We start from the raw sequence: 25,311 nt of genomic DNA, 5'->3' as shown, positions 1-25,311 counted from the left end.
AGCTTCCTGAGTTTTAAGCACATGGCTGTGAATAACTCTGCCCTTATATCTGATCTTTCCAGCTGAACAATCATATAAAATGGAGCAATTACTATTTCATCATGTCCAGTGATAAATGATTTCTACCTTAAAAAAATAAAAAAGATTTTCTGTGATCTAAAAACTTGTAAGAGAGTAAAGGTAGGTATTTTTGGCAAAGTAAAACATGAAATATGAAAATCTATTAAAACACATCTCTTACAGCTTTGGGGAAATGCCAATAAATGAAAATTATTCATTTGTCTGTATATGAACATTCCTTTATGCCCATAAGCATTTGTGATGAATGATGAAGAGGGCAGTCATAGCAGATTGAAAGTGAATCCCAAGGAATCTCAGGAATAAACAAATGCTGAAGATGTGCACAGAAACATCATGTGCTCCCCTGTAACACACAAATGACCGAGGGAGTAAATGAGCCTCGAGTAGCGTATAAACCACTATAAACCACTCATCCCCTATGGTAGTTATAATGCTGCAGCCATGATTTACATGTGTGTGTTTGTAAGACCCTACACATTATTTCAGCCTACATGATCAGATTAGCATTTAGTAAAATGTGTGAATGTATTTTATTTCACTTTTAAAAATTAATTTTATTGGATAGTTATTGGCATTTTAGATGTTATGTCTTTTCCCCATTTCATTTCATTTTTGAAATAAATAACATAGTCTTCTATGCCAACCCTGAGGCTTCAGTATTGGTGCATGTAAAATTGTGTTTCATAATCTGAATCATTTCCAGGAAGCTTTCCTTTGATAAGAAAGTGATGTTCTTTTTAGAAACAGGAAGGGCCCATTATTGTGTTGTAAACTTTGGCTCCAGAATATGATATCAAAGGAATTAAAAATGTGAGGGCTATCTTTAGAATTTCAAGATAAATAAGATTCTTTTCAATTCACAAAAATGTGAAATTGGGAATACTGTTAAATACCTGGATTACAGAAAGGCACATGTTTGACTCTTTTGCTTCTGATAAAACACAGCAGCTAATATTGATAGGGATAGTATCCAAAATGATTGAAAACACAGACTAAGGAGACAGTCTCATCACACATTAAAATCTTTTACTGGTGCTATTTTCTACAACTGCAACTTAAGCATTTTTGAGCAGAGAAAACAAGAATGCTGTGCCAACTTAAAGTCTTTTTTTTTTCAAATATGATATTAAGTTAATGCTTTTCTACTGCAGTTTAGGAATAACAATGAATATTCATAAGAAATGGTGCTTATAACACTTCTGCCTATTTCTTAAACATACATAACAAGTGTAATAATTTGTAATTTTACTGTTTAGTAGTATGACAAAGTAAAGGGTTAGAAGAAAGACTAGAACATTTAATAAGATTTAATAAAAAATGTTATATATAGAGAAAATGTGTCTATAATCATACTGAATACAGTCATAAAATAAAGTTAATATTGGGATAAAATGTTGATATATTCTAGTAATGATGGAATTCTGAGATATTTGTTTTTAATAAATTAATTCTAGTAAAGTTAATTTATCAAACAATATTTTATACATACAGTGTACACCACTATTATTAGTTTACATCTTCAGTGTTTTTACTTAGTCCAATTTGATATCATTTCAAGCTATATTTTTTATCATTAAGAAAAAATTTAAATTTTAAAACCTCAAATAGTTAATTTATTTTTGCCTCAGTGGTGTAAGTACCACATAAAGTATTGGTAAGAAATCATTTTATTATGGAACATTTGTAAATTATTTCTACTATAATAGTCATAACATTTTTGGATATAATGTGAATTGCTCTATAACATGTTTTATAAAGCAAAACTTATGACTGGGTTATTTAAGTGTCACTGCAAGTTACAGAAAAACTCATCCAAATAATGAAATTACATGTCAATTTGGCATAATTTTCTGATTTTCTGAAAATATTAATATCAATATAAAGCTTACATTATGTTATATACAGCCAAAATTTGTGCTGAACTCCATATTCAGACAAGTAGAACTGTCCTAGTGTGCTACAGCACAAGATGTGATTATATTTCACTACTACCTGTTGTTTATTTTACAAGTAACTAAAAGAGAAGATTAAAGGCTCTAATCACAAAGTGATGATACAGAAAGGGAAATATTAGCCACTCTGATGTGATCAGAGAATAATACCAAATATACCAACTGAAATATTATGTTTTCTCTTTATGCACAAATAATCATTACATCTCATTATGTTTTTTACATATTCAAGGAGAGTTAAAAGTCAACTACTAGTATTTAATGATTACACACTGCATAAACCTATTAACTTACTATACTTTACATAATGATGTCATTAAAATATTTCTTTTAAATGCTAAGGTCTTGGTGCCAAGCTGCAGCATCTGTTAATGCCCCCAGAAGTACCACTTCAGGAAAAAGCCCAGCTGTCACCATCTAATGCAAAAAAAAAAAAAAAAGCTGTTGAGAAAATTGGGGCATAGTTCTGTGGCATAGTCTTAAGTGACTTACAAATCCCTTGCCTTTGTGAAGGAAGCTCTATCCACACAAAGTTTTAGGACATAAAAAAGGTAACATAGGCCTCAATCCAGGAGTTTCAGAGAAACTGCTATCAAGAGCATGCATCTACAAAAGCCAAAATAGCAGTGATTTTTCAGAACAAGTATAAAAAGTGAGCATATAGCTTAGGGAAGCACAGCCCAGAATATTATACTGAAATTGGTTAGAAGTAACTTTAGTTTGACGCATTTTTATGACTGACAGGATACATGACAGTGTATAAATTAAGAGTGATTGATCAACTCACACATTTTTTTTTGTCAATTTTACTTAGAGTAAGAAAGTGCCTTCTTTTGTCAATACTTATACAACACAAAGAACCAAAATGTTAAGAATTAAGTATGACTATTCACTTTAAATAAAGGAGAGATTGATGCTTCTGATTGTGTTTGATTTTAATGCTGCATAGAAATTGCAATAATAGATCACATGTATTAATGAGAGACCAGCAAGTAGAGAATGTCAGGCATAAGAGTTTAGACAAATCCATAGAGGCAGAACATCTAAAACCGATTTTATCAATCAACTTAAATTGCAAAACTATAGGTCAAGGTGCAGGACAAAGCCATCTTAAATTGGAGACAAACTAACATACCCATTCACTTTTAAATCATACTTTACATCAATATGCTTCTCTGATGTTCTTTATGGTAATAGTTGTTCTGTAATATATATTAGCTTTTTATATTATTTCTGAAAATCATTGTTATTTTGGCTTTTGTAGACCCATGTTCTTGACAGCAATATAGAAAGAAAAGTTTTTCTAAGAGCGGAAACCTTTGCATGTATGAATGATTCTGTTCATTTAAATTCTAAAAAATTCAGAGAGAGAGAGAGAGAGAGAGAGAGAGAGAGAGAGAGAGAGAGAGAGAGAGAGAGGTTACCATAAACCCTAAAGTATGGTGAAGTATGGTGAAAGTAAAATTTTATATAGTTTTGTTTGTCAATATATAAATCTTTTATAGATGATTCATGAAATCCTTCACCAGATAATAATTTGAAACCTTAATACACTGTTTGTTTTTTCATACAAGAATTTAAAACAATGACAATTTATACTATACTTTATAAAGCAGAAGATACACACAAAGTAAAGACACAATGTGAATCATTTAGTACTTCGAAGAAGGAGGAAGAGGAGGAGGAGGAGGAGGAAGAAGAAGAAGAGGAGGAGGAAGAAGAAGAGGAGGAGGAGGAGGAGGAGGGAGAAGAGGAGGAGGAAGAGGAGGAGGAGAAGCAATAACAACAACAACAAAAATGTTTCCAGCAGCATCCAGCTTATACCATAAAGTTGAGCTAATTGGAAACTAAAGAGTGAGATGGCAGACCGCTGCCTCCTAAGTTGGAGCTTAAGGCTCACCTTCCCCTTTCTCTCTTTCAGGGGCCACAATTATGACTCTAAAAATATACATAAGGTTTAGTTATATACAAGTTGTCTAAATCTATCAATTTCTGGTATACTCTTATATGAGCAGCTTCTCTGGTGAACTTTACTATTTTCACATTTCTTTAGTCACCCTGTCAATAACTAGTAATTTTGCTTCTACCACTGAATCTCTGTTGAAAATTTTAGGACCAATTGTATCAGTGACTTCCTGGCTGGTAAATGCAGTGGCTGACAAAAGCAGACATTCTTGCCTTGGGCTTAGCCTTGGAAAGGATAGTCAATTTCTTATTAAATTTTAATATTTTGTTTCTGTTCTTTCTACCTATCTATGTTTTTTTCATTTTTAATTCCTGCTGAGAATTTATCATGGCCTCTGCTCCCCATGCTGAAGCTTGTATTTCTTAGTTTTACTCTCAACTTGACATAATATACAGTAATCATTAAAGAGCTTTAATGAGGAATTGTCATTGTCAGGTGGGATTTTGAGTACGTCTTTAATGGGTTTTCTTGATTATTAATTGATGCTGGAAGACTCATCTCACTGTAGGTGGCATCATTTCCAAATCAGAGGGTTCTGGACTGTATCGGCATAGAGAAAATAAGCAAGCAATACTATAGTCACTCTGTAGTTGTTCAGTCTCTGCCCTCGCCTGTGGATGTGATGCTGTAAGTTCCTATCTTGACTTGTTTGCAGGAAAGGACTATGATCTGGATTTTTAAGTGAAATAAATCTCTTCATGCTGGATATTGCTTTAAGACAATGTATAAGTCACAGTGACAGAAATGAGGTAAAGCAAACTCTAAACTCTTAAGGAGTGCTAAATACAGATGTATCTATAAGGAATTCAATAAGATTTAAGCAACCATAAATGAGAATTAATTCCAGTAAAAGTGTCTTTATAAAAAAGGACACTATATCTCCTCTCTATATGTGTGGACATACTAAAACTACAACCATTAATTGGCATGACAGGAATATAGCAAATGAGAAACACTGAATTGACTGAGTGCCTTTCGAACAATGTTTCAGATTTAAAAACTAATATAAGAGGGTGGACCGGGGGAATAAAATCTGGAGTGTAAATAAATGAATAAATACATAAAAAGAAATTGGAACAATTGATTTGTGTAGCATGTTGCAGACGCTACTTAAGAAAGGTTCCCTTAATTCCATTTCATGATCATTTCTTGTTTACACACTCACTGAGAAACACAAGTGATATAGATTTTGATGACTCTAGACTTGTTTTTCAGGCTTGGGCTCCTCATAGGGGATACATTATTCTTAAGTTAGATGTTTCTCTTTGAATATACTATATATTTAAGTTTAATATTATTCGTTCCCAAACATGCTTTTCATTCTATGTTCCCCACTTCCATGAACATCACTATTCCCAAGCTAGATATCTGACATTACCCCTGAATCTCACACTACCAGAGTGTATATTCAACTACCCACTGAGTAAAGCTGGTTATATGTATGAGTTATTTTCCAGACACAGTCTCTTCTGGCACATCTCAATTTGCTATTAGAACCTGTCCTCATCACCTTTAACATTTAATGAGGTTGTCTTAATTTTGTTTTACTGCTACTATTATTTTTCTAAAATTAAGGTCTTCATAAATTAATGCTTCAGTTTTCAAAAAGGTTGATGTGATATCTATTCTTTCTTCTGTAGGTATCAAATAGTTCTAATAAGTCATATTTTAACATTGTCATTGTAATTTCTTAGAAAGAGAAGTTATATTATCATTATGAAATCCACATTCCATTGAAAGTATTCACAATAAAGAATAGCATTTTACATATAATCATGCATACTTATATACCTTTAGTAGCTATTTTATCATTTTAAATATCTAAGCATATTTATTTATCATTTTTAAGAGGAAAGACATATAAGCTATGAAACAATCATTTTAAATATGTTCATAATTGGTATGTGATCTATTCAAATACTTATTTTTGTCACTAGGAGAACCATAGATTTCTTTGGATTCTTTACATTATGATTATTTTGAACTAATAAATACTAGTTAATTGTGATTTTGGAGGTTTAATCTTCTAAAATGTTAACAAATTTAAAAATGTTTGCATTGATCTGATAAAGGTTAATATAAAATTGGACCACAGAAATTTCTCACAATTACTCAGGCCACTGAGATGTCTCAGCCAGTAAAGACATTTTTCATTGTAGATGCTTGCTGGACAACCTGAGTCGTACACTGGATACCATGTATAGTTGAAAGGTGTGAGACAGCTACACAAAGTTGGCATTTGACATCCTACATATGGCTATATATCTGAGCACCCTCTCCCTCAACATACACAAACCATATATACAACATAGTCACATCTGTGAAAATAATAATAAATTAAGCAAAATTAAAACAATTGCCAAAGAGATATTGGCTTGAACAATTTGCCTAAAATTAAATGTCTGAAGTTTTTAGCCATTACTTGTAATATTCAAATTTATGTTTGCTACAGATTTAAATCATAGATGTAGAATGTTATACAATTCATATCATATTATTTTATCTGGGAAGCATACCACTGATTTCCTCTATATAGCTATTTTAATTTTTCAAAGAAAACTTTGGCCATAAGATGTACACGTTTGGATGGAAGTATTCAAGAAAACATAATGCCACATTAAGGGTGCACATCATCTAACAAGAGGCTTAATGATTCTTCCAAACATGAAAGATAACAAAATTTTTCTGTCTCAAATATTGAATAAGTAGACCCATACGTTATCCTTAACTCTCACCTAAGTACAGAATCAGCACAATGATCATTAAGTTAATTGCATATATGATAAATTATTTTCATTAAATTATGTTTATGTTACAGTCTAAGAGTAAGTAGAATTGCATAACTTTTCTTCTGAAAACTAGGTAGTTCCTTGAGTAAAGTAGGTTTGTGGCCAGATGATGATGTTTTATTTTGTTTGAGTTTCATTGGCTATTGACTTTTAATCGCAAAATATCACTTATTAGAACAATGTACTTACATCAGCACAAAATCATATTTGAAAACATGGTCTAATTTCCCTATGAGAAGGGCAAACTGTGATATCATAGGCAAGATTTTTATCTGCTGACACATTCAGAGATGACTGTAAGGACTTGTAGTGAGCTAGCATAAAATAACATACTCTTCACACTTTTCTTTCATTTTTTCCACTATTTTACCACTAATAAACACAATTATTTTTAACACTCTTCCAAATGCTTTATAAACTGTATATCATTTAGTTATTTTCAGCTAATGCCACAGATTACTTTACCCTAACTAACTTATTTTAACAGAACATACTCATGTTGGACTAGTTTTCATAAATACTCTTGAATCTCAGGCACCTGCCTTGATTATGTCATTCTAGTCGCTGGTCTTTGATCTTTCCAAGTTTAAAGTTGCTTAAGCCAAGTAGTTCTACTGCTACCATCTTTGTAAAGACCCTCCCCACCAAAGCATAGATGACAATCTACATCTTTGTTTTAACTTACACTTTTATAACCTCTGCTTTGTGTGGTATTGTAAATTAATAGATGGTGAAGATTTTATATAAAAATACACGTACATATTTTTTCTTAATGAAACATCTTTTTTTTTCCTATTCTGATTCCTTGAGTTCCAAAAAGATTGTCTGGTATATAAGGTGAGACTTAGTATAAAATGCACAATTTAAATAGCAAATTTGACATAGGCTTGATACTATAATCATCAGTTTTCCTTAAACTCAATGTGATCCATCTTATTCATAGGAGCTTCTGTCATGTCCTTATTTTTGCAAGGAATATTAGCTTTGTGAAACACTTTTAGGGAACAGCAACTTACTGAGCCATCTTGTCAGTAAATATTTCACTTACTCATATAAGAGAGCATGGAATTTGATTAAATCCTAAAACGATTTTAATATCTGGTCATAAAATGTATAGCCTCCAGCTATATTTTTTTATAAATAAACTGAGTAATCTCTCTGATCTAAAAAAAATAATATTTTAAGTAGCTTCTCAATCAGTCACCTGTAAGATTGAAACATTCAAACATGTCTTTTACTTTAAAAACATGTTTTACATATATAAGTTTTGTTTCATGTGCCGATTTGAATGTGTGATATGATTCTTTAGTACTTTGCAAGTCGCCATATTTGTTTCTCTGTTTTGTTTGTTTGTTTGTTTGTTTTTCTCTTGAGCACAAATCTTGATTATTTCATTGTTTTGGTTGTGGTTTTGTAGTCTGTTCTCTTTAAGTATTATATTGATAAGTCTTCATATTTTGTTTCATATGGAAAGCACAGTTTGTTGTTCTAAGGTACATCTATGGCTCAAAAAAAATACAAATTGTTCTAGCATCCCTTAGCATGAATATAATGTTTTATTCCAATGAAAGAAAAAAAACTCCTAAAGTGCCATAGCTTCTGAAAGGTTCAGTAACCTCATCTGTTAATTCATTTTTGGTTTTGTAATGAAGTTGTAAATGTCACTGCACAAGTAGTTAAGTTGTTTCTGAGGCATGATGACTACAGGTCAGTGTGTTTCCTCTAGAGGAGCCTCTAAGGCAGCATTGTAAACTGACTCTCACACCAAAGTCAGTAAGACGTGGGATACCATAAGGAAGAGAGCATATCTACAGGGCTCTTTCTGAAATGCACAATCCTCTAGCTTCGTATATACACTGGAGGAGCCAAAGCATTAAATTCTCTCTGTTATAACACTTCTCCTAAGAAACAGCTTGTACTTAGGATCAAGCTTACAAACCATATTGTATAAAGCATCAGGAAAGAAAAAGAGCAAACTGAGATAAGATTGAGTCTGCACTCACGAAATGCTCTGTAGAATTCTTCAAGAGCCAGGTGCTTGTCAGCATTGAAGTCATCATATTTCAGCAGATCATACAAAGTACAGTCAGAACGGTCCTTGTTCAATTCCTCCTGTTTAATCACCTGACAATCAATACAATGAAATGTTTGTATTTTTGGCTTATATTTCCATGCAATATAATTAATTATAGGTAACAGTCACAGGATAGATTTACTTTGAATCTCAAGAACAGTGATGAACTGAATCAATAACCAACATGGAATTGAACATTTAATTTTGTCGTTCTACAAATTATTTTTAACCATTATAATGACGTTAAGATACATTCTTAGAATTTATCTAAATTTTCTAATGAAAAGCATCACAATATAACTTAACAAATTTGCATGTTTTCTCTTTGGCTTGAATTATTTTCTTTATTTACACCAACTCAGGGAGACACCTGCACAGGAAAACCAGGCTCTGTTCCTCATTGACCCATGTCAGAAGAAAACACTGCTCCATCATGCTGTGAAAAGTGAAGCACGCTGTGACTACTTCCTTTCTCATATTATTTGTGAAAAATGAAGTAAGATTTTTTTTCCTTACGCCTAAACTCCTCCATAGCTGGGAGATGAGTCATTTGAGATTGGGCCAGACTCCCTGCTCACAAAAGAACTATTAAGCAAATGACTGTTTCCAGGAGCCAGACAGAATTAATGCACCGATTGATAGCAAGTCTATTCAAGCATGGTGAGGCAAACCATCATCGTCATTCCTACCCTGTCTGCTCCCATAGACCGAGCTTCAACATTTTTATACTCTGCTGATTTTGACTATTGCTTGTCAGAAAGCAGAGCTCACAAAATTTAGCAGACATTCCTATCCATGTTGTGCAGTTGCATTGCAGTGTCCACAATTCCCCAGTCCTTTAATATTCTACAGTATTCAGAGGCAGCCACTCCTATCGCTCATAACTCAGCTTCAGAATGGGTGGTTGTTGTTGTCTTAAAGTCTATGTAGTGTAATCAGAATACATAATATCTGTAGTTACCAGAAGAGTATTTGGGTCCCAACAGTGTCACTTAATAGATGTTTAATTTACTACAAGTAAATTCACATTACTCAATTATAAAATAGATACAAATATTGTACCTCCATTCATATATAAGTAGTCAAGTGCAATCAAGCCATGTACTATGTACTCAAAAATGATCATTTAACATTAAAAAGTAATTGATCTTTATCTAATGTTTATCATTAAGTAACCCCCTGCTGGGTTTCAAGTACCAACTTGGGTATGTTGTGCATTCACAAGTGTTTGTCTTTCTTTTTGTAAAACATAGCATTTCACATACATGTTGTTAAATACAGGTAATTGATGATAGCATTCTGAGGATCTTATGATGTTTCCAATCTATATCTTAACCCTTTATAGGATACTTATATCCTTGTGACATATGGACTCTTTCTGAAGATGGGACCAACATATACTAAACACGTAAGCAGTGACATGCAATACAGCCTACTACCTGCCGAATAGGACCTCCTAATATACTTATTCATTTTATTAAAATTACGTTATAAAGAACTAGAAAATAAAAGTACGATATACAAAAAAATCACAACAGACCTACAACCTGCATCTCGGGGGCTTTTATAACATTAGAATAGCCATTCTTAAGCTGCAGCTCTTCACTTGAATTTTACATTTTATCAAATATGTTCTTGTATATAGAATTAACTTTTTTATTGGCTAAGTTGGTATTTGCAAAATAGAGATGGGATAAAACATAGGCTTCTCATGCTTAACTTTCTTGGAAATTGATGCTGTTGATGATGAGTATTACACCATATGCTATGCACATTCGACCTGCAGGGATTAACAATGATACCTAATGGCTGCAGCCATCAGTGCTATAAGCCTCTTGGGAAATTCAAGTCTTTCTTTTCCATTTAGAAGCAAAAACCCCTCAGTCATTATCCATCTGTTATTGATTAGACTGCATATAATGATTTTGCTCCAGGCTGGGAGTTGGCAGTGCATCTAATTGTACCTCACTGTAATTTTTTCTGAACACTCCAATTGTTGGAGTTAGGAAAACATGTAGGACACAGAAATCCCAGACTTCATCAGACATTTCAATATTAATAACTTCTACATGACACATAAATCTGTAAATGGGTAAGTCAAGCAAAGACATGATTTTGGTTTTCATTTTTAATTTTTTTTATTTTATTTTTGCCTCATATATTTTTTTCTAATCTGCTGCTAACATTAAATTCATTTTTTAGGCTGAAAAATGAGTTTTCAGCTTTTTGGTACTTGCTTGTCTGGTTTTTTTTTGTTGTTGTTGTTTTGTTTTATATCAATTGGATTATGATTGTATAGCTCATGCTGCTATAATGATGGTCTATAACAGTGTGAATCTTGAATCTACATAAAAAGCCCACAGAATTTTATAAGCAGTGCAATCATTCAGAGATAATTTAATGTTTTGATATTGTATTATATCTGGTCCAGATTTTTTTTCTCTCCTCTAAATAAACCATTCTCCTTCCTCTTCTGTAGGGAGTCACTTACTCAGGAGTTAGCTTCTAACTGCCTTGTCTTGCCAGTCACTGCTCCAGCATTTGAAATAGATTTAAGATAGATTTTTAAAAAGTCAGCAACTGAGAGCAGAGCAAGATAATAAAAGAACAACAAAAAAAAAGAGGTATATATTTGGGAAAACAGTAATTGGAAAAAATCACTTTGAAATAAAATATATTCACACAAACCTTGGAAATCAGTCACATATTAATGGAACCTTTGAAACACAGCAACACTTTAGCACAACCATATAGCAAGGCCCCATTCTAGTCAAGACAAAGACTTGCTCACTTTAATCATCTCCAAACTACAAGCAGTGCATCATAAGAAAGGGTGCTCCTTTGTTCAAGAGAGATTGCGAAGTCCTTAACACAGAACTCAATGACAGGCCAGCATGGATACACAGTGCTGGACATGCACTCTGACTGTTGCTTCATGCTAACAGACTGGATGAAGCCTTTGAACTCAAGTTAGTGCTGACAGTCAGTGAAGAAATCAGTCTATAAATATTATTCTGAGTGTGGGAATAAAAGCTCAGAGAAAATCTCCATTCGATGGAGAGTAAGATGGGGAAAGTATAGCAGAAGGATTCCTTGAAAGATTGCTGGTCTGTCATATTGAAACAGATCACAACCCAAACCCAAGGACCTTGCCTCCAGGACAGTCTAGATCTACATTGTGTGAAAAGAGATTTACACCAGCAAATTAAAGTTACAACCCAGGACAATGAGAATTGAAGTATTGGCCTGATATGCACATAAGAAGACAGTACAAATTGTAGTTAGAAGCCCTTAGGCCCCATTATGGTTAGTGCTAGCCCTAGTTATGAGGACACAAACTTGACCATCTCTCTTTTAACATTAGCTAGTACAGTTTTAGGAATGGCCTCTGTCTGCTATGTAATAGAATAAATGTGCAAGTTCAGGAATTACCTTGTATTTCAGGCTAGGCCTGTCATAATAAAATTCAACAACATTAAGATACAATGACCCCTGTCCTCAGGCCAGTGTTTTGAATAGGACACTATGATTCTCCCTGGTGACAAGCTCAGGCGTATAGCCCTGGTAGGACTGATTTATAATCTAGGATACACTGTTTCTAGTAAATACCTCAGGCTACCAATTTTAGTGAGTACATGATCATTAAATCAATACATTAAAGGAAGGCAAAAAAACCAGGTAAAAAATGCCATCAAAATGAAAGTTTGGTAATGAATAGGACTAGAACTGTAGTTTGCAATTAAGCTCCCCTTCTGTTCTCTCATTTTAAAGATCATTTTCAAAACATATGATTAAATAAAAAAGAGTTTTGTAGGACTCATGGAAATAACATAGTAAAATCATATAGTTGACTCTTCAAATTTGCTTCCCATTGCTTATGATAAAAATAAACTGACAGAAACCAATTTAGGCATTCACTTCCATACAATCCATCATTACAGAAAGTCAATACAGAGACTCATGGAAGAATCTGTAGGCTCCACTTGAAGGAGAGGCCTGGAGGAAGGAATACTGCTTATAGGCTTTTCTCTGGCTTTCTTGTATAATTTTTTTTTTAAATAAAGCTCATCTTGCTTAGTGATCTTGACCCTCTCACAAAAACTTCAGGTGACAGCATATATTGGTGAGGATGTGGGGAAAGCACATATTGTGAGGGGTGGAATTGCAAACTTGTAAAACCACTCTAGAAATCAATCTGGAGGTTCCTCAGAAAATTGGAAATAGATTTACCTGAAGACCCAGCTATGCCACTCTTGGGTATATACCCAAAAAATGCCCCACCATGACACAGTGTCACATATTCCACTATGTTCATAGTGACCTTGTATTGTGATAGCCAGAAGCTGGAAACAACCCAGATGTCCCGAGACCAAAGAATGGATACAGAAAATCTGGTTCATTTATACAATAGAATATTACTCAACTATTAAGAACACGGACATTGTGAGTTTTGCAGACAAATAGATGGAACTAGAAAATATCATCCTGAGTGAGGAAATTCAGACCCAAAGGATATGCATGGTATGTACTCACTAATAAGTGAGTACATTAATATTACCAAAAAAGTACATAATACTCAGGATACAATCAAAAAGTTAACAAGCCAAGGTCCAAGTGATGATACCTCAATCCACTTGGGAAGGAGAAGAAAGCACCCATAGGGATCAGGGGGATAGGGAGATGCAGGGAGGGAGCTGGGTGGAAAAGGGGACAGGAGGGGAAGAGGTATGGGGGGGGGGCAGGACTGAATCCCTGAGGGCCAGCAGAAAGAATGGAAACAGGCAACCTCAGGAGGTAGGAGGTGGTAGAATCCTCCAGAATTAACCAGAGACCTGAGAGGTGAGAGACTTTGAGGACTCAAAGGGAGGGACCTTAGATAAAATGCCCTAAAGTGGGGAGAGTGAACTTTCAGAGTCTACCTCCAGGAGAAAGAAAGGGCATCAAGATCTGGGATGGGGTTGCCATGCCACAGTCAAAAACTCTGACCCAGAACTGTTCCTGTCTGAAAGAGCTACAGGAAAATAGTGGAGAAGAACCTTAGTAAAAAGAGTTCTAGTAACAGGCCCAGATTGAGATCCAGCTCAGGGGGAGGCTCCAAGGCATGACACTATTACTAATGCTATGGTGTGCTAACAAATAGGGGCCTACCATGACTACCTTTCAAAAGACCCAACAAGAAGGTGAAAGATGCAGATATTTATACACAACCAAAGTTGGTGACCCCAGGTATTGAACTAGGGCAAAGCTAGAAGAAGCTGAGGAGGAGGGTGACTCTGTAGGAGGACAAGCAGTCTCAATTAACCTGGACCCCTGAGATCTCTCGGGCACTGAGCCACTAACCAAGAAGCATACACAAGCTAGTTAGAGGATCCTGACACAGATACAGAAGAGGACTGTCTGGTCTGGCCTCAATGAGAGAAGATGCATCTAATCCTTAAGAGACTTGAGGCCCCAGGGAGTGGGGAGGTCTAATAGGGTGGGGTTGGGGGAGATGGGGACATCTTCTTGGAGACAGGGAGGGAGAAGTATGGGATGAGGAACAGAGGGCCAACAGGGGGGATAAATACTAGACTGTAAAAAAAGATTAAAGAAGTTAAAAAAAAGAAAGAAAGAAAAAGAAAACATTGCACTGGGTTGCCTATAGGCGAATCTGATGGAGAAAGCTCCTAAAACTCGGTTATTTCTACACAAATATTTATATTATGTGTCAAATTGACAAAAATCAATCAGTACATTGACATAATAAAAATTGTAAGGCAATAGCCTAAACATAAAAAAGATAGATTAGATAGATGAATAGATAAATAGAGCCATAATGCCCCTAAAAACAAGGAATGAAACTACAGTAATAAAAGTTTGCTAGACCACAATAAAATATAAATAAATTAAATTTTCCAATTAAAAACCAGAGTTATTAAATGCAACACACCTCCCAAAAAAGAAAAAGAAAGAAAAGTCTCAACCACATGCTGCTCACAAAAAATGGAATAATCTCTAAAAACACATATAGATTGAAAGATCAAGGGAAAAGTCTATTCTTTTTAAGTATATTTTTAATAATCATACCTTTGTCCACCAAAGTAAACTTTGGTTAACTAGTTAAGAAGATTAAGTCATTATACAATGAGAAAAAAATTTGCTTCAGATAAACCAAACAAACTTTCTATATAAAGACACTGCTCATCAGAGATATCAAGTAGGTAGAGATAATATTAATATAGATGAAGAGAGTCATGACCTGCATATAGGAATATCAGGAACTTCAAAACCCTACATTTAGTGATGACTGACCATAAAGACAGAAAATCAACAAGGAATCAGAAGTAAATAATACATAAATGAAATGGACCTGAGATTAATGCACAAATTCCATCCATCAGCTGTGGAATCTATTTCTTCAATAGTACATGAAACATTGTCTAGGATATCATCTAGTAAAGATGTCCTCAAAAGAGTACCGATAACTAAAGGAAAGGCCATCCAGAGACTGCCCCACCTGGGGATCCATCCCATATACAGACACCAAACCCAGACACTATTGCAGATGCAAAGAAGCATTTGTTTGCTGACAGGAGCCTGATATAGCTGTCTCCTGAGGACTCTGTGAGAGCCTGACAAATTCAGAAGCGGATGCTTACAGTCAACCATTGGATTGAGCATGAGACCCCAATGAACAAGTTAGAGAAAGGACTGAAGGAGCTGAAGGGGTTTGCAACCACTTAGGAAGGACAACAATAGCAACCAACCAGACCCTCCAGAACTCCCAAGGACTAAACAACCAACCAAAGAGTACACATAAAGAGAACCATGGCTCCAGCTGCATATATAGCAGAGGATGGCCTTGTCAGGCATCAATGGGAAAAGAGGCCCTTGGACCTGTGAAGGCTTGATGCCCAGTGTATAGGAATACCAGAGTGGTAAGTTGAGAGTAGGTGGGTGGGTGGGGGAGCACCCTCATAAAAGCAAGGGCAGAGGAATGACATAGGGGGTTTGCAGAGGGGAAACCTGGAAAGGAGATAATATTTGAAATGTAAACGAGTAAAATATTCAATGATAAAAAAAAGAGTACTGATAATAATTTTAAACACTAAAATTATGAAGAAGCTTTTAGAGCCCACAATACTGCAAAAAGAGAAATCAATTACGAAAACAACCTTGGAAACTTTACAGATATATTCAAATTAGCATTATTGAAAACAAATAATTAATGCAGAAAATATGAAATAAATTTGAAAAACTCTTGAGACAAATATTGGAAAACAATATATGCAAACCTCAATGATACAGCAAAATTAGTACTAAAAGAAAAATTTATAGCATCCAATTCCATCAAAAAAGTAGAACAGGAATCAAGTAGTAAGAAAGTGTATGGAGTATCTGAAGTGAAATAAATAAAATATAGAGAATAAACTATACAAAGATTAACAAATGAGTTGATTTTGTGTATATTTCTTAAAAGTAAATAAAATATACAAATGCTAAGCTTAACTAATAAGAACAAAAGAAAGAAGACTATAATAAGCAAAATGCATATGAAATGGGAGACATTTTTCACAAAATAAACTCACTGGATACTTAGTCTAATAAGAACTGGGAGCTGGGCAGTGGTGGCGCACGCCTGTAATCCCAGCACTTGTGAGGCAGAAGCAGGCGGATTTCTGAGTTCAAGGCCAGCCTGGTCTACAGAGTGAGTTCCAGGGCAGTCAGGGCTACACAGGAAAACCCCTGTCTCTAAAAAACAACAACAACAACAACAAAAAACTTGAAAAAAGAATAAATGCTCAATAGAGAAAATTTTATTTTTTAAACACACGACATTATACTGTCCTCTAAAAATAATAATAAAGGAAATTGTTATCTTATTTTTTTCTACAGTGCTTAGTATAACTTTTAAAAATCAAGATGGATGGCTTTGCAAAATGGCCTAGCAGGTAAAGCCACTCGCTGCCAAGTCTGACTACCTTACTTCACTCCCTTTTAGTAGAAGGAGAGAATCAACTATTCTTAGGCATTTCCTGATCATGCATATACCTTGGCATGCAGATATTTGCACATACACATCAAATGAATAAAATTTAATTTAAAATAATCAATATGGCAATTAAAACATTTGAAAATTCATGTAAAAATGTATTGATTAAATTAATGTTAGAAACATAAGTATTTTATTTATATGACATACTGTTTTTCCTGTGAGAGTTTTCAGAAGATAGATATAAAACATTTATTTGAAATTAAGTTTTTTGGATACTTTACTTACATTTTGGATGTTATCCCCTTTCCCCATTTTCTCCCCACCCAGAAATCCCTTATTCCATCCCCCCTTCACCTGCTGCTATGAGGATGTGCCCTCATCCACCTACCCACTCCCACCACCCCACCCTCAAATTCCCCCACTCTGGGGCATCCAACCTTCATGAGACAAAGGACTTCCTCTTGCACACAGGCCCAACAAAGTCATCCTCTTTTACATATACAGATGGAGCCATAGGTCCCTCCCTATGTGCTCCCAGGCTGGTGGTTTAGACCCTGGGAACTCTGGTTGGTTGGTATTGTTGCTTTTCCAATGAGGCCAAAACCCCTTCAGCTCCTTCAGCTTTCTTGCTAACTCCTCCATTGGGAACCCTGTGATTAGTTCAAAGGTTAGCTGTGAGCATCCACCTCTGTATATGTCAGACTCTGACAGACCTCTAAGGAGACAGCTGTATCAGGATCCTGTCAAGCATGCACTTCCTGGCATCCACATAATGTCTACCTTTGGTGACTGCACATGGGATGGATACCCAAGTGGAGCGGTCTCTGGACAGCCCCTCCTTCAGTTTCTGACCCACAGTTGTCTCCATATTTGCTCCCATGTATATTTTGTTACTTCTTCTAAGAAGGACTTCTAATTTTGTTACACCTGCTTTTCCACTAAACTATTTTGTGTCTTGCTACATTTTGGTCTTCCTTCTTCATGAGCTTCATGTGGTCTGTGAGTTGTATCTTGGGTATTGTGAGCTTTTGGGTTAATGGCCACTTATCAGTGAGTGCATACCATGTGTATTCTCTTGTGATTGGGTTAGCTCACTCAGGATGATATTTCCTAGTCCATTTGCCTAAGAATTTCATGAATTCATTGGTTTTAATAGCTGAGTAATACTTCATTGTGTAAATGTACCACATTTTCTGTATCTATTCCTCTGCTGAAAGACACCTAGGTTCTTTCCAGCTCCTGGCTATTATAAATAAGACTGCTATGAACATAGTGGAGCATATGTCTTTGTTATATGTTGGAGTATCTTCTGGGTATATGCCCAGGGGTGGTATTCAATTGATCTTTGACAAAGGATCTAAAACCATCCAATGGAAATAATACAGCATTTTTAATGAATGGTGCTGGCTCAACTGAAGGTCAACATGTGGAAGAATGCAAATAGGTCCATTCTTATCTCCTTGTACAAAGCTCAGGTCCAAGTGGATAAAGGACCTTCACATAAAACCAGATATACTGAAGCTAATAGAAGAGAATGTAGGGAAGAACCTTGAATACTTGTGCACAGGGGAAAAGTTCCTGAACAGAACACCAATGGCTTATGCTCTAAGATCAAGAATTGACAAATGGGACCTCATAAAATTGAAAAACTTTTGTAAAGCAAAGGACACTGTCAATAGGACAAAACGGAAACCAACAGATTGGGAAAAGATAATATCCAATATATACAAATAACTCAAGAAATTAAACTCCAGACAACCAAGTAACTATTAAAAATGGAGTACAGAGCTAAAAAAAAAAAAAAAAAAAAAAAAAAAAAGACTTCACAAACTGAGGAAACTCAGTTGGCTGAGAAGTACCTACAGAAATGTTAGACAACCTTAGTCATCAGGGAAATGCAAATCAAAACAACCCTAAGATTGCACCTCAAACCAGTCAGAATGGCTAAGATAAAAAACTCAGGTGATAACAGATGCTGTTGAGGATGTGTAGAAAGAGGAACACTCCTCCATTGTTGGTGTGATTGCCAGCTGATACAACTACTCTGGAAATCAGTCTGGTGATTCTGCAGAAAATTGGATATAAAACTGTTACTCTGGTTTTTTTTTTTTTTTTTTTTTTTTTTTTTTTTTTTTTTTTTTTGCATTCTGACATAAAATTCCAAATAATTCCTAAAAGTTTTAAATTATAATAATCCTGTTTTCTTTTTATGGATTGGATATAACATTTTACACACACACACACATACACACACACACACACACATACACACACACACACACACACTACACATTAGTTGAGGGCTTCATCCTTCTCTATTATGTGCCCTCAGTTGTTATTATAATTATTCTGAAATCCTTAGCACTAAAGAAATTTCCATTACTTGTACAACCTATCTGCTGAAACTGACAATGGTAGTATAAAGCAAACACCTGCTTTTCCACTAAACTATTTTGTGTAAAAGACAGGATTATATGTTTTTTGATATGAAAATATTTACTCATTCTCCTTTAAGAGGTGATTTGGACAAATTCCTTTGTACTTTTTACCTTCTGTATTAAATAAGATTAATCCCCATAAAATACCCAGGGGAACCTAAGTCTTACCTGTCTGTATTCACAGAAGTACTTGTGTGTTTGCATCTACTTAGTTCTAACTAAAGGGCTTTTGTCCATAAAACAAAACAATCCTTACTAATCTCACAGTAAATAAATGTGCTGAGTGGCTACAAATTAAAGTAAGAAAGAGAAAAATAGGATAGCTTTCATCGATTCAAAATAAGCTTTAATGGTCCCTTTGTAACTATTTTAGTTATTTTAAGATGAACACATGTTACATGCAAATATTGCAAAATAATCATTACCATGCCTAACTTGTTTGCTGGAAAAACAACTACTTTTATTTATTTCTAGTTAATATTTAATTTTGTTAATGTATTTACATATGGTTTCCGTTGAGCAAATGGCATTGTAAATCAAATTATATAACAGAATAATCTAAATCATGTAAAAAGCAATTTTTTCTGTAATTTTAATAAAGATTTGGCAAATACCCATTAGGAATATATTTTATGCTGATATGCATTTATAATGTGAATAGGCTTGTTAAGATGACAGAGTCTAAATGGAAAAAAACTGAAACTAAGGTATTTCTATTGCTGCTTATTTAAACTCAGCATTAGAGTAATTCTATGAGCAAATATATCCCTTCATTTTTCTGTTCTTAAAGGTTTATTTTGTTTATTTTGTTGTTTTTATTTAGCATATATATATATATAACATACACACACACACATACACACACACACACACAAGATTTATGTGTCTGAATGTATGCATGTGTAACACATGCATCCAGGAGCCTTAAGTGGCTAAGGAAGTCTCAGACTCTGTGGAGCAGAAGTTAACAGGCACAAATATAAGTGGTGTAGGTCTACCCTGGGTCCTCTCTATTAACTCTCTACAAAAACTGGCTCTCTCTTCTTTCATTTGGCCAAAATAAATTATATCAAAGCACTTAGTTATTTAACATTTAGCTTTCCATAGTTTTAGTTATTCATGGTTAATGTTATGTGAGTCTAAGTGTGTGTGTGTGTGTGTGTGTGTCTGTGTGTGTGTGTTTAATGGAAAAATTTCCAAATGCTGTTACTGTACATTTCAGTAATTATTCCATTTTATGATTTGTTTGTATTATTTTTGACTGTGAGTAGCTGATAAACTACACATGTACATGAATATGAAATTTGTGAATAAAATGTTTAGAATTTATGTGTTGTTTCAGGCTTCCAGTTGGAGTCCACAGACAAAGAAGAAGTACTTTACAGATCAGAGTGTAGGAATTGATTATTCTTCTTTGAAAGACAATTTGGACATTCTCTGGTTACCCCTTTGGTCCTGCTGAGGCAAATTAGAAAGATAAGAAATATTTTTCGGAATCAGGAAAGAACAGAAGCCCCTAATCTCTTATGTCAATTTAAAGCCTCTCTCAAGCTGAGAGGAAAAAATTCCAGTACAACTAGCAATAATCTCTGTAAAGACTGCTAATGTAGCATTAATATTCCTTTTACATACAAATACTATGCTAAAATAGCAATGAACTATCTTAAGGCCTAAGCCTATTAGGATGGTTGAATGAGGTCTAATTTTTCTCCTAGGAATCTCACAAACAAAATCATTAACTTTGATTGCAATGAAGATAATCTCATTTCCTGCATCTCTACTTTGACCTTATCTCAGGGTTCTCATACACCATCACTTAGGTTCTTTAGTAATCCTTGGCAAGTGTTAGCTTCAAACCAAATAGGATTAGTCTATGGCTATTGTAAAGACAGTAAAATAGAACTTTCCTTTGAGAAGCCCATAATTCATCCAAGTACATCATGCTGTTTTCTCAGTGTCTTTTATTCATTCTGTGTCAACTTTATGTTGTTATCTCTTTAAATAAACTCCAATTCTGTTAATACTGCGTTGTACTGAAATTAATTTTGTAAGTCAAAACTTCTGGGTTTGGCTGAGAAGAGGTCCCTTTATGAGAATTTGAAAACCTCAGTACCTGGAACCATGCTCCAACCCTTCATATGTGATACTCTGAAGTCACCTGCTTTGATTCAATGCCTGGTCCTTCCATTCCATGACTAGCTAATATTTTACTCTAAGAAACTCCAATTCTGTGAGCAAAGATTTGTTTTCCTCTACATTCTTGAAAACACATTGTATCTTTTAATCAGGCATACAGATTCATACTATACAACAAAAGATATCACAGAAGAAAAATAAATGATAAGAAAAGAGAGGGTGAATGAGAGAAGAAGGGGAAATGGATATCACCTCAAATTTTACTTGGAAGCTATTTTTTTATCCTATATTCATTCTAACATAGTGGAAACAGGGTAAAGGATAACTTAGCATTTTAGGTTATTTCTTCTTCTCAAACTAACTTTTACCAGACAGATAAATAGAAAGATAAATATAAAGTAATATTCTTCAAATTGGCTTAACATACCAATGTGTGAGTGTGTCTCATTGCTTACTGTAAAATCTTAACAAATATGCAATTTTCAAAAGTGAGGTTATAAGCTTCAACAAATAGGTAGATAATTGGTTTAATGATAATGCATGGATTTACCCATTTGAGTCATGAAATTCATTTACATGATTGCTACATCATATTTCACAAATGTCTTGGATTCTGAGTGTGGGGAGCTGACAGAAGGCGGCTATCATCCTTGCAGCCATCTTGAGCCATATACCCTGACAAGAGATTTGATTACATTAGCCTACAACAGCTGAGCACACTCTGATAACATCTTGCTTTAGATACCCAGGATCTTCCCTTGGGTGTGTGAGATTTAAAGCTGTGATTTAGAGCCGAGACTTAAGGGCGAGACTTAGAGATCAGATTTAGAGACAAGGCCTAAGGGCATGACTTAAAGGTGTGACTTAGAGGCGTGGCTTAAAAGTGAGACATATAAAAGGCAAGAGGCAGACAGAAGAAAGCAACAGATTATTAGGCACTCGGAAGTACAACTTGGAACTAGGAATTAGGGAGTACAACTTGGAGTAGGAATTAGGCATTGAGGAAGAAGACTTATTAGGTATTAGGCACTTGGCACTTGGAGAAAGAACTTGGAATTAGACATTAGGCACTTAGCACTTGGAAGAAGTAACTTGGAACTTGGAGGCACTAGGGACTAGAAACTAGGAACTCAAGACTAGGGACTTGGAGAGAAGAAGAGAGACTGAAGAATAAACGGGATTCAATCACACTCTGACTAGTCTCTATCCCTCTAGTCCATCCTCACTGTCTCTCTTGCTGAACCCTGACCTGCAGACTGGAGCAGCTTGGGGAAGTACAGGCTCTAACAATTTAGCCCCCAAGGCTTTGGCAGTGCTGGTCCAACACTGACAGAGTGGTCCGAGACATTTTGGCACCCAAACGTGGGGCAGTTCAGGCAGCAACATCTGAGTTCTTGTTTCTTTCTATTTGAATATTAACTGCATCATTCCATTTCACTGAAAGTGATCACTTTTTATTCTTTCTCCAATGACTAGTCTTTTACATTAAGGAGAAGTCTGACATATATGTTCAGTTACTTCATTATGAAATGTTGATCTAAAGCATTATACATTCATGTTTCTTTTAAGAATACTGTACAGTTTGAAAACCACAAATGCAATTTTCTATGACTGAGTGTCTGCCCATAGATGGAGATACAAACATTTAAGAGAAATAACAATTTATTTGTTGAAGCATATAACCATATTTTTTAAAAATTATATATTTGTTAAGATTTTGCAGTGAGAAATGAGCCACATTCACACACTGGGCTGTTAAGCCAATTTGAGAATATTACTTCAAAGACAATATTTGTAGAAACATGTGTTATTGAAGTCATATTTCATGAAAAAGTCAATGAGAGTGTTGAAAATTTGGTGTTAAAGAAAAAAATTTAATAGAAGAGAGAAATTTGTTACAGATATGTGTTTAGATATGTGGAGAAGAAAGATGCTGGTGACCTCTCAATTCTGCAGTAATAAAACTGAGTCAAAAGTACATATGATTGTTTCCAAGTAAAGAAAGAGCACTAGCTCAGAATGAGAGCCCTACAATAGGGTGTTAATTTGAGAAAGGACTAAACATCACCAGAATTGAGCAAATAATACATAAATCTACCCTTTTCCAATCAAGGATGAGCTTTCAAAGATGAGAAAGAAAAGTAATTTAATGACAAACCTGACCTCTGTCACACAGTTCTTGATAGTCTCTGTGAACGGAGTTCTATTCTGGTCCTGCTAAAATTAATTTCACTACCTTACCATCCTTCTGGTATCACCTGAGTTAAGAAAACCCTTGGGGAAAAAGTGTGGCAGAACTGATACTCAAGAAAAAAAATGGTATGAAGATGTCACTCCATTTCAAATGTCCACAATCATGACAGAAGACATGGGCCAGAAATCCTACTAGGTTTTGTCAATTGATGGGTAAGCCACTTCATGAAAGATTATGGCAAACATAATGTCTTTTGATGTCATTGTTTTTATACTTTTCAACTTTGTATGCAAGGAACTTAGATGTTAGAAGTTATAAAATATGATATATTTAGTTATGTAAATTTACAAGAAGATAATAAGGCAGAGCTGTATATTATTTTGAATGATATTAAAATTGCAATCACCTCCAAAAAGAATAAGATTTATAGCTGACAATTGTGGAAACTGTATCTTGGGTGTTGAATCAATAAGAATCTTCATGATCACCCTGGACCAGCAACCCAACAATAATGCATTACTCTAATAATGACAACAGAGGTCATTTCATAATTTTGAATATCTGTAGTTTCCCCTTAGTACCAAAAAGACTTTGCTCCTGAGGTCAAAGTCTACGCTTCTCAGAAAACTTGGAATCACATAAACTGACCCTACCACAAATCAATCTATTGCGTTAAGTTCACAACTGAACTTCAAGCACCATCTCTCCAATTCAAGACCAGCTAAGACAAGACATTACCTATCCTTGTCCTAAGCAGTCTCTTCTCTCATGAACAGAAATTCTTCTTTGACTTCTGTTTATAACAGAATATTACTCCTCAGAAGATAATTTCTTTAGTGTTCCTGAAATGAACGTGGACTGAACTGCACAGTTCCACACTTAATATCATGGTGCTCTGCATCATACTGTAGAAGCTTATCTACTGAGTATTAATAGCTCAGTGTCTTTCAGAATTTCATCACTCCATTTTCTGTGTCAATATCCAAATACTCTTCCATGACAAGAAAGCAACTGCCTTCAATCTCAACTATAAATGTTTTGAAAAACTATCTTGGTTCTGAAGATACATATGACTTGGCCCTTGCTAAAGGCCAGTTGCTGTCATTGAATCACAGCTCAGCTTCATCCTTTCTCTTCTCCAGGTGTTGACCATAAAGCCACTTCCTGACAAGGTTTTCACATGTTAATCTTTATTATAGAACCTACTCTTTGGGACAAGTTTTATTTATAAAAAATAATCATACAGTTAGATAGAATCTTATCTGAAAAGTTTTAAATTTTAACTGTCATATGTATTAGTCATGGCACCTCCAAAACAATTTTGTTGCATATTTAGTCCCATAGTACACAGGAAAGAATTAGATATATGGGAAATGTCTGGCCGTATCCAGTCACTCAGGAAACTATGGTGCACTTTAAAACCAAATATTTATTTCTGTAGGAATGATAAAAGAGTTCAAAGGTGGAAAAAGATTCTACATTTTGATAATAATAGCTGAATGAATACACACACATATGTAATATTTAAACTATGAATATAGTTACATAAAATGCAGTTTCATAGACAGCTAATTACTTAAAAACAATGATTTCATTCATATTCATTCATATAATATACTTGTTTAAAATTAATATTTTAATTTAAATTGTATATACTATTTAAAAATTCTTTTAGAATTAATTTGTTATATTGTACAGAATATATT

General features: G+C 34.6%; 1 protein-coding gene across 4 annotated transcripts in view; it reads right to left on the bottom strand.

Moving 5' to 3' along the window:
• Fstl5 (follistatin like 5) overlaps positions 1–25,311 on the bottom strand; it is a 575,824-nt gene that overhangs the window by 251,871 nt on the left and 298,642 nt on the right. For all 4 annotated transcript variants that reach the window (XM_034501239.2, XM_076932541.1, XM_076932540.1 and 1 more), the window contains exon 6: positions 8,792–8,912. In XM_034501239.2, coding sequence (XP_034357130.1) covers positions 8,792–8,912 — 121 coding nt within the window. The remainder of the gene's footprint in view (positions 1–8,791; positions 8,913–25,311) is intronic.

Source organism: Arvicanthis niloticus, chromosome 4, assembly GCF_011762505.2.
Source record: "Arvicanthis niloticus isolate mArvNil1 chromosome 4, mArvNil1.pat.X, whole genome shotgun sequence".
Taxonomy (NCBI): domain Eukaryota; kingdom Metazoa; phylum Chordata; class Mammalia; order Rodentia; family Muridae; genus Arvicanthis; species Arvicanthis niloticus.
This window is presented reverse-complemented; position numbering and strand designations above follow the sequence as displayed.